Source organism: Lagenorhynchus albirostris, chromosome 9 (assembly GCF_949774975.1).
Source record: "Lagenorhynchus albirostris chromosome 9, mLagAlb1.1, whole genome shotgun sequence".
NCBI lineage: Eukaryota > Metazoa > Chordata > Mammalia > Artiodactyla > Delphinidae > Lagenorhynchus > Lagenorhynchus albirostris.
Genome location: NC_083103.1, coordinates 323322 through 334192, shown reverse-complemented (window position 1 = coordinate 334192; position 10871 = coordinate 323322). Strand labels below are relative to the sequence as shown.

Below are 10871 nucleotides of genomic sequence, written 5' to 3'. Positions count from 1 at the left end.
CGCCACAGCCGCCGCCGCCGCCGCCACCGCGCGCTCCTCGACCCGGAAGTGCATGGAGCCGGCTTCCGGGGTCCTTCCACCCCGCCCTTGGCGGGAACCACTGGGACCAGGGAGGGGAAGAAAGGCCTGAGGTGGAAGAGAGAGCCGCTCCCTGAGCTTGGGGATCTCGAGGCTTTGGAAACACTGTTTAATGCGTTATCACAGTCCAAAGAGACAAGCTGCTTGGAAGAACTTGAGGTTTCTAAGTTCCTGCCTTTGGGCTGTTATGGGACTGCCCCTCCGTCGGGAAGCTGGCACAGCCCGACCCTCCGCCCGTCGCCCAGGGCGAATGGGAGCGGAAGCCTGGCACACCTAGGGTCCCGCCCCCAGCCAGGGTCCCGCCCCGTGCGATGGCCCCGCCCCCAACCCGGGTCCGGCTCCACGCGGCGCCCCCGCCCCGCCCTCCCGCCACCCCCCTCCCATCCCTCAGACGTCAAGCGTGAGCTGCGGAGAGCCGTGCCGGGACGGCCTGGTGGCGCTCCAGGGACGAGTAGCTTTGTGCTGTCCGTTCACTCCGACCAAACACTGATGGACCCTCTGCTCGGGCTCCGCCAGGCGCTGAGCACAGCGAGGACGATTCCCCAGTCCCGTGTCCCATCTTGTCCAGACACAATAAACAATGAACGTTGCGAATCACTGCGCCGCGTGGTGTGTGAGAAGCTGATTCGTGCTCTGATAAAAAGGGCAGAGTCCGGGGCTCCGGAGGCAGGAGGACTGGCCAGTGGTAGTTAGCGGGTGAGACGTGATGGCGGAGAGAGCAGCCGTGGGGAGAGCTCGGAGAAGCTGCCGGGACCACAGAAGGGAGGCCCGCGAAGTGGGCCCGGGCGGGGAGCGGCACGGGAGGGTCCTGAGCAGGGTGACAGGCGCTGGCTGATAGGATCCCCCGGGCGGCAGCGGGTGAACAGAATGGAGCAGCGGGGGCGGGCCCGGGGGACCAGTGGGGAGGCCTCTTTGGCCAACCCCCCTTCAGGGACCCCCGTGGTGCCGGCTGGGGTGGGGCAGCGCAGGTGCGGGAAGCGATCCGCTCCTGGTAGATTATGAAGACAGAAGCGAGGGGGGCGCGGTTGTTGAGGAGTTGGATGTGAGATGCCAGGTAAAAGGGGAAACCAGGAAGGGTTCCTGGAAGCCAGGGGAAGAAGGCGCATCCAGGAGGACGCCTGTGTGGAGCGAAGTGGGAGTCACCGGTGACCCGGAGGATAGCAGCGCTGGGGGGCGGGGCAGCTGGAGGCGGTTTAACGAGAAGGCGAGCTGAGTGAAGGCCGGCGAGCACCAAGCGGGAAACAAAAGTGGAGGCAGCTGGGAAGAAGGCCACCGAGAGAAGGTTGTTTTGTTTTTTCTTTTTACGAGGGGAGAAATAACCCGCGTGCTTACAGGATCCGGAAAGGACTTTGCAGAAAGGAAGAATGGATGGTGCCAGAGAGGTGAGGGACTCTGGAGGGAATCTTCTCTGTGGGCGTGTGTGTGTGTGTGTGTGTGTGTGTGTGTGAGTGTGTGTGTGTGTGTGTGTGTGTGTGGCGCTGGCACCGCATAGTACCTCTTGGGTGTCACCCAGGCCAGGTACCCAAATCCGGACACTTTAGCTCTCAGCGTAAGTATGGATCTTGTGACCTCGGAAGAGTTTCTCAATCCCTCTGTGCCTCGTTGGCTATAAAATAGTGATGTGGAGGGCTGGATGGGTGGGGTCCAGCATGCTAAACACCCTGCACCAGACACCTTCCCCTCCCTCTCAGCTTGGTCTCAGCCAGTGTCGGCCCTTCTGCACACACATGCCTACCTGCCAAAGACCACTAGATATGAGGACACCGCCCAGCAGAGGATCCCAAATCTGGGTGGGTGGGAGCACGCCACTAAAGCTCCTGGGAAGGAATTGGACAAGCAGCTTGGAGCCCCCTTGGAGCGGGATCAGCCCCTCCTACCCTCATCTGCAGCTGCTCTTGGGGCCTGCTGGAAGATTGTCATAATAAACACATGCAGGGCTTCCCTGGTGGCGCAGTGGTTAAGAATCCGCCCGCCAATGCAGGGGACACGGGTTCAAGCCCTGGTCTGGGAAGATCCCACATGCCGCGGAGCAACTAAGTCCATGCACCACAACTACTGAGCCCACGTGCCACAACTACTGAAGCCTGCACGCCTAGAGGCCATGCTCCGCAACAAGAGAAGCCACCGCAATGAGAAGACCGTACACCGCAACGAAGAGTAACCCCCACTCGCCACAACTAGAGAAAGCACGCACGCAGCAACGAAGACCCAACGCAGCCAAAAACAAATAAATAAAAAGAGAGAGAGAGAGAAAACCCCTGTACCTTGCAGCCCTCACTGGGCCCGGGTGCTTGCTGGCACACGCTACTCCTGCTCCTCGCAGGCCCGGGCAGGCCCAGACAGGAGGCATGCTCCTCCCCTCGTGTGCACAGGAGGGTGGAGCTGGACAGGGAGCTCCCTTGGTTCTGTCCAGCCCAGGTCAGCCCCGTCCCCTGCCATCAGTCCTGCACAAACACACAGGGCCAGAGCCGGGGAAAGGAAACAGGCAGGGCTGTGATCCCTAACTTAGGAAGGCAGGTGTATCAGTGTCCTAGGGCAGCCACAACAAATGACCACAGACTGGGGGGCTTAAAACCACAAATTTCTTCTCTCACAGTCCAGGAGGCCAGAAGTCCAAAATCTAGGTTGACAGCTGTGCTTTCTCTGAAATCTGTAGAGGGAATCCTTTGTTTCCGCTTCTGGTTTTTGGTCCTTCAGTCTTCCGTGGCTTATGGCAGCATCACCCCAATCTCTGCCTCGGTCTTCGTATGGCCTTCCTCCCTGTGTGCCTGTACCTTTCTTAAAAGCACACTTGTCTTTGGATTTAGGACCCACTCAGATAATCCAGGATGACCTCATCAAGCTGCAAAGACCCTTTTTCCAAGTAAGGTAACATTCACAGGGTCTAGGCATTTGGATATAACATAACTTTTTGAGGTACCACCATTCAGTACACTTCAGAGGGTGATAAAGGGTGCATTTGGAACCAGCAGGACTGAGGGGGCACTGCTGGAGGTCGTTCCAGCAGGGCAAGGCAGGAACTGGGAGTCACCCTGATTTCTGGCCTGTCCCTGTCCCCGAATCCCAGACTTCTCCCCTCCAAACCTCTGCCTGTCTGCCCGCCCCAATCACGCCCAGTCCTGAAGGTGCAGGCCCTGCCCACAGGGGGCCACACCCAACACCCTGCACTTGAACTTCTATACTCAGGCTTCATGCTCCCAAGGTCCCAGGCAGGGTCAGATGTCTCCCTGGAGGCCCACACTCGGCCACCTGGGCAACACTTTTGAAGGAAGAAATGAAATGACCAAGATGGTGGGAAGGGTGCAGGAGGGGCCCACACTGGTTTTGTGGCAACTGGTGGGCTCCAGCCCAGGCTTATGTGGGCTCCGGGGAGGACAAGAGTGGGGTAGTGAGCTGGGGGGCAGGAGGGCTGCAGGAGAGCAGCCAGGGTGGCTGATGCTGGGGAGGTACTGTCCCTGGGCCAAGTCGGGGGCAGAGGGGCCCTTTGTAGCTGCCTGGAGCAGGGAGAATGGGGTCCTCCAGGGAGGGCCAGGCTCTGAGGCAGGTGCCAGAGACTCTGGTTGACTTGAGGGAGGTGGGCAAACGGGAGAGTTCTTGCTTACTTTGGAGGGGACACAAAGGTCTTAAGAGGACCTTAACCCTAACCCTAACTCTCCAGACTGGATGGTGGAGAACAGGAGGGGCTCGGGCACCTCTCTGCCTGATTAGGGGTCCGGATGGCCCATGATTCTGCCTCAGGGAGGCTGCGAGGGGAGTGTGAAGAGAAGGGGCCAGGGCCACGACTCCCCTGGCTGCCACCTTGGGGCTACACCAGAAATGGATGACTCCAGGTCTGAAACGCTCCGTTCCCTTGGTTTCTACAATTTTCAATGCCCGGACAGGACAGGTCAGAGGACGGGGGCAAGCTGCCGAGGGCCCTGCGCTCCGTGCCGTGGCCCCTCCGGACAGGAGTGACCAGGAGTCCCTAGGGCCGGCCCGCGGGTGTCGCGGGTCAAACCAGGCAGAAGCGGAGCCCCCTCAACGCCAGCCAGACCACCCCGGAGTGGGTGCAGGAGGCGCAGCCAGTAGGTGGTCGCGAGGGCACGGGCCGGCTTACGTGTGCCGGAGCCCGGCCTTCCCGGGGAGGGGCCCGGCTCGCGCGGGCCGGGGGTGCAGAAGCGCCCGGGCTGTTCCACCGCCGGGGCCGGCGTGGGTAGCGCCTCGGGTCGTACCACCGGCACCGGCCGGCGGGGGAGCTGCCCCGGGCGCCAGGCGGCGACGCGGCGCCCGCTGGCCCCGCCCGGCAGGTGGCGGCCCCGCCCAGAGGCCGACGTGCGGAGAGGAACGCGCCGGCCGCGCCCGCGAGGCGCCGCGCGACGGTGGGCGTGGCGTCCCGTCCCCAGCTCTCACACAGTGGCTGCGGCGCGGCAGGGCGGGCCCGGCTCGGCCGGCCATTGGCTGCGGGACCTGTACATTTGCATACGGGCCGGGCGCGGAGCGCGGAGCCGGCGGGGGCGCGAGGGGGCCGCGGCCGCCGCCGAAGTTGGGCAGAAAGCCGGCGACGGCCCCGTGCCGGGGTCGCAGGTGACGCGCGAGGGGTCCCAGGCCGGCGGGCGGGAGCTCGGACCGGGCAAGGGCAGCGGGATCGGACAGCCAAGTTGGAGGGGAGGGAAGGGTCGGGGGCTCGGGACGACCCTTCCGCCCGCACGGCGGTCCCTCCAGGCGCAGGGCAGCCACTGCCCACCGCACACTGCGCTGCTCCGGACCCACTGTGCGTGTGACAGCGGCTGATCTGTCTCTGGGCTGCGCGACCGCCCCGTCCCCTCTGTGACCCTGCAGGGCAGGGGACGGCCACATCGGGTCAGAGGGCGCGCGCCAAGGCGGGTGGTGGGCAAAGGCGCCCCGTGGACTGGGTGTGCTTTTCTGCGACCAGCAGTGGGCTGAGGGAAAACGGGGGGCATTCAGGGAACTTCGCTGTCCTCCGCACGAGGAGGCTCAGGTTGGACCAGATGCCCTCTTGGAGGGAACTCTCTTTCCCTTGTGTGTCTCAGGGTGTCAGGATGTGCAGGGTTCCTGGGACGGCCTTCCCGATGTCGCCAAGCTTAAGGCAGTCCTGGGCAGGCACGGGTGCCGGGGTTCGAGCCTTGGACGTTGGAACAAGGACCTCCAGAACCAGCCTCTTGAGGGCTACCTCTGAGGACTTCCTTGAGGACAGTGGTGACAGATTTGACTTTTCTGTGCACTCTGCCACTTCAGCGAGGCCGCTAAGGGAGGCGGGGCTCTGAAGACCCTTTTGTGGCACCCCTGACACACCCTCCCAGGGGCGGGGGCTCCTGGAGGCCCCCTTTCCTGTTAGGGATTCTTGAGTTCACCAAGAATTTTCATCCAGTGAAAATCCTGTGGTTGTGGAGCCGGCCCAGAGCAGCCTCTGGGCCTGCAGACGCCAGGAGGCCAGCAGCAGGCTCTGTCCCCTCTCCCAGGTGGTGGGGGCTGATGGCTGGGGCAGCCTGGGGGAAGGTAGGCTTAGTCGGGGCCTTGTGTGGACTCGGACACCCCTTTGGAGGGACCCTGTCCTAACTGATGGTCGATGTGGTGTGCTGAGTGTCACACCCAGCAGGCTTGGCAGGGCCAGGTTCTGCAGGTGGCAGGGAGGCTGTTGGTGGCTTTGGGGCTGAGAACCAGCAGAGCTGATTTGCTGCCACTGGGTGATGACTTACTCTGGGCAGCCGTCTGTGAACCCTGGTGTTCTCAGCCAGCCCTGGAGGGCCCTGCTGTGTGGGGCGGGGGGCAAGCAGGAACTCTGAGGCCAGTCGGGGCACCAGTGCCTTCCCCCCAACCCAGTCTGGCCCTGCGGAGCGACAGTGAGGATAGCTGCCCGGTACTCACAGCAGGCAGGGTCCTGCCCTGCCATCCACTGGTTTGATGGGAGCTGGGCCTTTCCTCACCTCAGCACATTTCACATCATTGTTTTCAAAGTACAGTTTAAAACTCAAAAGTAAACTTTTCAGCAACTCAAGGATTTGCTTAGTGATCTGAAGCACTTCTGGCAACTTTCGGGGGGCATGGAATTTTGTTCACCTGGAACAGCCTCAGAGGAAGGTTCTGCCTGAGGACCCTCTCTGAGCTGGAGAAGAGGGCTGTCAGCATCCTCAGAGGCAGCCTCAGGCCAGGGGCGGGTCCCTGCCAGTGACTTCAGAAGGAACGGGTGTTCCCTGAAAACAGACACGGAGACCAGGGGGCTTAAGTACGCCCAGTTCTGTGTCTGCCGCCCTTTGGGGAGTGGGGAAGCCCACGACACTGGGAAGGGCATGGGCTGGTCCTCCCCTTTCCCCTGTGTGTGTAGGGTGGTCCCTGGATAGCACCTGGCCTTGCCCTCTGCTGGCCTACGTGCTCAGCTTGGGAGATGACGCCGTGCTAAGGCTCAGGGCTGGTGCCCAGCGGCCCATCCAATCCTCTGGAGCACAGGTGGGGGCTACAGGTGAAGGGAGCAGGCCCCTCGGACAGTCCCCAGTCCTCCCACCCAGGGCAAGGCCTTACTGGCCCGTGCACTCCAGGCTGCACCCTGTGTGGCCTGTGCTTGGCCCTATCTGGAGTCACAGGTCAGGCAGGCGTGTGGACAGGTGAGGGGATGGGCTGGGGGCTCCACAGAGGAAGCCAGGGCCAGATCCCTTTTGCCACCAGGCCCGTGCAGCCACTCCCATCCCTGCTGCAGCTCAGGCAGGAAGTACCGGCTCCTGGTTACTCCCATAAGCTGTGCGCTTGGTCGTTTCCTTGCTCCTTGCACTCAGGACTTCACGTCCCCTACTGTCGGCCCCAAAGGAAGTGGGGAATGCCAGGCCCGGCTCAGGGGCCACCCCAGAAGAAGGCTGAGTCCATCCCAAAGTTGCCCGCCCCCAAACTAAGCACGAAGACCCCTGTGATCTAGGCTGTCCCGTCCCCTGTTCCTCAATACACGTGGCTGCACCCAAGCCTCAGAGCCCCCCAGGTTCTGACCGGCAGAGCTCTCCCATCCCAGCCACAGCTCTCTGAGCTGGGAGCCTGTGGCCCAGCCCAGGACCAGGGCTGTGATTTGGACCTCGCCCTGCCCCAATTTCAAGGCTGCAGGCATGCAGCTGAGGCTTCATGCCCACCTGGGGAGTGGAGGTGGGCGGCACACCCTCCAGGGGCCAGCAAAGCTCCCTGGGCCTCGCAGACCCAGGAGTCCCCACAAGCTCTGAGACTCAGGAAACCTGATGGACGGGTCTGGCGTGTCCTTGAGTCCTCATATCCAGGAGCCACCCCAGAGCGGGCAGCGCTTTCTGCTGCTGGTGGGGAGCAGGCCAGAGAGGGAAGCCAGGTGGGGGAGGGGTCCAGACAGAAACCCAGGTCAGTGCTGAGGCTGCTTCAGGCGCCCAGCACCACTCCAACCCCAGGCTCAGGTTGCCAAGGAGAGAAACACCCCCCCAACCCCCCCCCCCCCCCCCGCACACCAACAGGGAAGGGCCACCCCCCCAGGGGGTGGGTGGACACAGCAGCTTGAAATGTGAGCCCGTGGGAGCTCCGGCTTTAGACCAACTGATGACTGGTCCCTGGGAAACCCCCATCTCAGGATCTTTGGCTGCTGCCAGCCCCAGGCAGCTCAGGGGACTACGCAGGGACCCCACAGACCCTGCCCATTGCAGCCTTGGGACACACTTAAGCCACGTGGGGCAGTTTATTGAGGTTTTAGTGTCGGGGTAGGAAGGCAGCACACACACGTGTGTGCGCGCACCTGCACACACACGGACGTGGGGAAGGATGCCTCCCACACGCAAGCGCATACCTACAGGCTGAACACAGGGTGGTCCGTGCACCTCCCTTCCCCAGCAAGGAGCTGTGGCCTTTGGGGCCTAGTGATTTCTGGGCTGGCCATGCCCCGTGCTTCTCCAGGGGTCTGCGCAGATTTGACAAGGACTAGAGCAAGAGTCCTCAGCCTTCCCCTGCCCACTGCAGCAGAAACCCTAGGGCTCCGAGGAGTCCCATCTCAGACCCAGGGTACCAGGGCTTCCCACTGCATGGTGGAAGGAGTCCTCTGTGACCCCGAGCTCGCCTTCTGTCATCCAGGCTGGGCTGGCCTTGGCTGCCCTTGCTCATGTCATCAGAGCCCAGGGCTGGGCTGGCACTGGACGTCCACTCTGGGGCGAGAGCTGCTACCTCCAGGAGTTCTGCCTCATGGGGGTGACTGTGGGGAAGACATGGACTGAGAGGGCTGCGGGGGCCACAGAAGGACCTCATCCCACCCAGAGTGGGGGAGACAGACATACTCTCTGGGCTCAGGCTGGACACCAGGGCTGGACTCGGGGGGGCTCCCAGCAGGGGCTCTTCTCTGGACGGAGGCAGAAGATCCTGTGGGAAGAGCGGGTCAGCATGGAGCTGGGCTGGGCCTCCCGCCAACCTGGCCACCCTCCAGAACCGCTCTGACCTGCGTGCCAGGGGGAGCCCCGTCCGGCCCTGGGGACGGGGACAGTGCAGCCCCCGTCCGCCGGATGAACTGCTGCAGGTTACACTGACGCAGCTCCCGGTTCAGCTCCTCCAGCTCCTGGGCCTGGGCCTAGGGCACACGGGACCCTCAGAGGCACACGGGACCCTCAGAGGCGCACGGCCATGGAGCCGCACGGCCTCATGCTCTCCCTCGTCTGATCCTGAGACCAACACCCAAATCCACCCTGCGATGGAGGAACTGGCAGGGGTGCGGGGTCCAGCGGGCTCACCTGCAGGGCGTGCTCAGCAGCCTCCAGAGCCCTGCCCACCAGGGCAAGGCTGCCCTGCACCTCCACACTCTGCCGCTCCTGGGCGGCCAGGTCCTGGCGCAGGCGTTCTGCGACAGACGCTGTGGGTGAGGGGGGCCCAGGGGCCTCTGCGGCCATAAGTAACTCGGCCTCCAGGGCGCGGGTCTGGGCGTCCAGGGCCTGCAGCCGAGCGGCATGCTCAGCCGTGGCCGCGCTCAGCGCCTGCAGGCGGGCCTGCCCCTCGTGCTCCCGGGCCTGCTCCCGCCGCAGCTCCTGCTCCCAGAAGGCCTCCTGGCCCAGCTCCGCTGCGTTCCTGCGCACCCTTTGCTCCAAGCCCTGCAGGTCTGCGCAGCAGCCCGGCATTGGTGCTACAGGACCCACAGGCTCGGGGGGTACAGGGTCGGGGGCCAGCCCAGGGAACCCCGGGCTGAAGGTCAGCGCTTTGCAGGGCTCACGGTCCAGTGCTGGTCGAGGCTTCGGGGGAAGGCTAGCTCGGATTGGGCAGCGCTCAGGGGGAGGGCAGCTGTCTGAGGAGGGCCTCCCAGCGAGGCTGGGTCCTGTCCGCCTCAGGACAAACTGGACATCGCTGGCAAACTGTCCACAGGTCGCCTGCGCACCCACGGGACACTCCTGGGGTAGCAGCTGCCGTTCCTTCTCTCTGAGACGCTGCACAAGCACGAAGCGGCCTGTCTGGCCTGGAGTAGGGGGGAGGGGTCAGTCAGCCCACATCCCTTACCGTCTGTCCACCTGGCTTGTGCAGTTGGGGGCAGGTAAGAAGGATCAGCAGCAGCCCCACCCTCCTCGGGGCACCCCAGGTGCACCTGCTGGGCCCATCCGTGCTTCAGGGGACTCACCTATCGCTTGGGCCAGTGCGATGACCACTTCCTGACAGGTGGTCTGCTCTGAAACCCCACAGACCACACGCTGGATGCCATCCACCCACACCTTCAGCTCCATGGCCGCCAGCCCTGAGAGCATCCCTGTCCTGCAGGGAGGGTGAAGGCCACAGGGTCAGGCTCTGCCTGGCCCCAACACAGCCTGGCCCCGCTCTTCCTCCTTGAGGCCTGCCCCTCACCCCCTGAACTGGCTCAGGACTGCTGCCCCTCAGCGTCTGCTGCCCAGCCCCACCTGCAGGCCACGCATTCCTGGGGGTGGGGTAGCAAAGACCAGTGCCCCCCAAAGGGGGAACCAGTGTGCCCTCCCGCAGCGCTCGGAGGCTTCCCCACTTCCCAGCCTGCTCTCGCCCCGCCCCACTCCCGGAACAAGGCAAATCATTAACCAGACCCAGCCACCTGGCTCGGAGGGTACAGCCCCTCCCGCGGGGCGTCCGCCCGCAGACCTCGGCCCTCCAGACCCACCGCACCCGGCACGGGCGGCCCCTCCCCACTCCCGTCCGTCCCCGCGATCGCCGCGAGGCCGCTGTCCCCGCCCGGGGCGGGTGCAGGTGCGGCGCGGCCCCCACGCCGGCCTGGCTTGCGCCCCTCCGTCGGAATCGCCGTCCGGGGCCGCTCCCTGCGCTCTGGAAGTTCCGGGACCCGGCGCAGCTCACCTGGACGCTCGCCTGCCTCCGGAATCCGGACGCGAACTGGCTGCTGCCAGGCGCCGGGCGCCGCCGCAACCTGCCGCCTACAGCGCCGCGGGAGCGCCCCGGCCCGCCACCCCATTGGCCCACGGCCGGAGAGCCCCGCCCCACACACTTCCATTGGCTCCGCGGCGCGCACTGCCCGCCCCATGCCGACGCCCATTAGCCACCTACTCTGAGCCTCGCCCCTGGCCCTCCCCATTGGCTCCCCGCCCGTCCCGCCCCCGGCGGCGCCCAGGTGTGGGCGGGGCTCCGGGGAGCAGCGGGGCGGACAGAGCCCGGGTCCACGCACGACCCAAGCCCGAAAGCAACACGGAAGCGCGTCCCAGACCGCGGTCGCAGGCGGCGCGTGGGGCAGGTGCCTGGCCGCGCTCCACGATTGACTTCCGCAGAAGCCGCCCAGTCTGAGGAGCCTCCCGCCTAGGGAGGGGGCGCCGGCCTGGGACCCCACGAGCCCGGCCTGCGCCTAGCGGAGCCGCGGAGCC

At 64.7% G+C, this 10871-nt stretch overlaps 1 protein-coding gene across 2 annotated transcripts; it reads right to left on the bottom strand.

The window, feature by feature from the left end:
* Positions 1 to 7726: 7726 nt before the first annotated feature.
* On the bottom strand, positions 7727 to 10526 carry RASSF7 (Ras association domain family member 7). 2 transcript variants are annotated; one of them, XM_060160908.1, is made up of 6 exons: positions 10354 to 10526; positions 9659 to 9789; positions 8787 to 9499; positions 8498 to 8626; positions 8340 to 8421; positions 7727 to 8257 (listed from the first exon to the last, which is right to left on the bottom strand). In XM_060160908.1, the coding sequence occupies exons 2-6, from the start codon at positions 9780 to 9782 to the stop codon at positions 8226 to 8228; spliced, it is 1080 nt and encodes a 359-aa protein (XP_060016891.1). In that variant the 5' UTR covers positions 9783 to 9789; positions 10354 to 10526; the 3' UTR covers positions 7727 to 8225. The 2 variants fall into 2 exon arrangements, with proteins under 2 accessions (XP_060016891.1, XP_060016892.1); XM_060160909.1 differs by lacking the exon at positions 10354 to 10526 and adding an exon at positions 10168 to 10302.
* Positions 10527 to 10871: the final 345 nt, after the last annotated feature.

Excerpts from the sequence above, each read along its gene's own strand:
- RASSF7 (XM_060160908.1), bottom strand. The coding sequence starts at position 9,782 with ATGCTCTCAGGGCTGGCGGCCATGGAGCTGAAGGTGTGGGTGGATGGC. Across the intron at positions 8,422-8,497 it reads GGGCTCCCCCTGGCACGCAG|GATCTTCTGCCTCCGTCCAG; the intron begins GTCAGAGCGGTT and ends CTCTTCCCACAG. Across the intron at positions 8,258-8,339 it reads GTCCAGCCTGAGCCCAGAGA|TCACCCCCATGAGGCAGAAC; the intron begins GTATGTCTGTCT and ends TCTTCCCCACAG.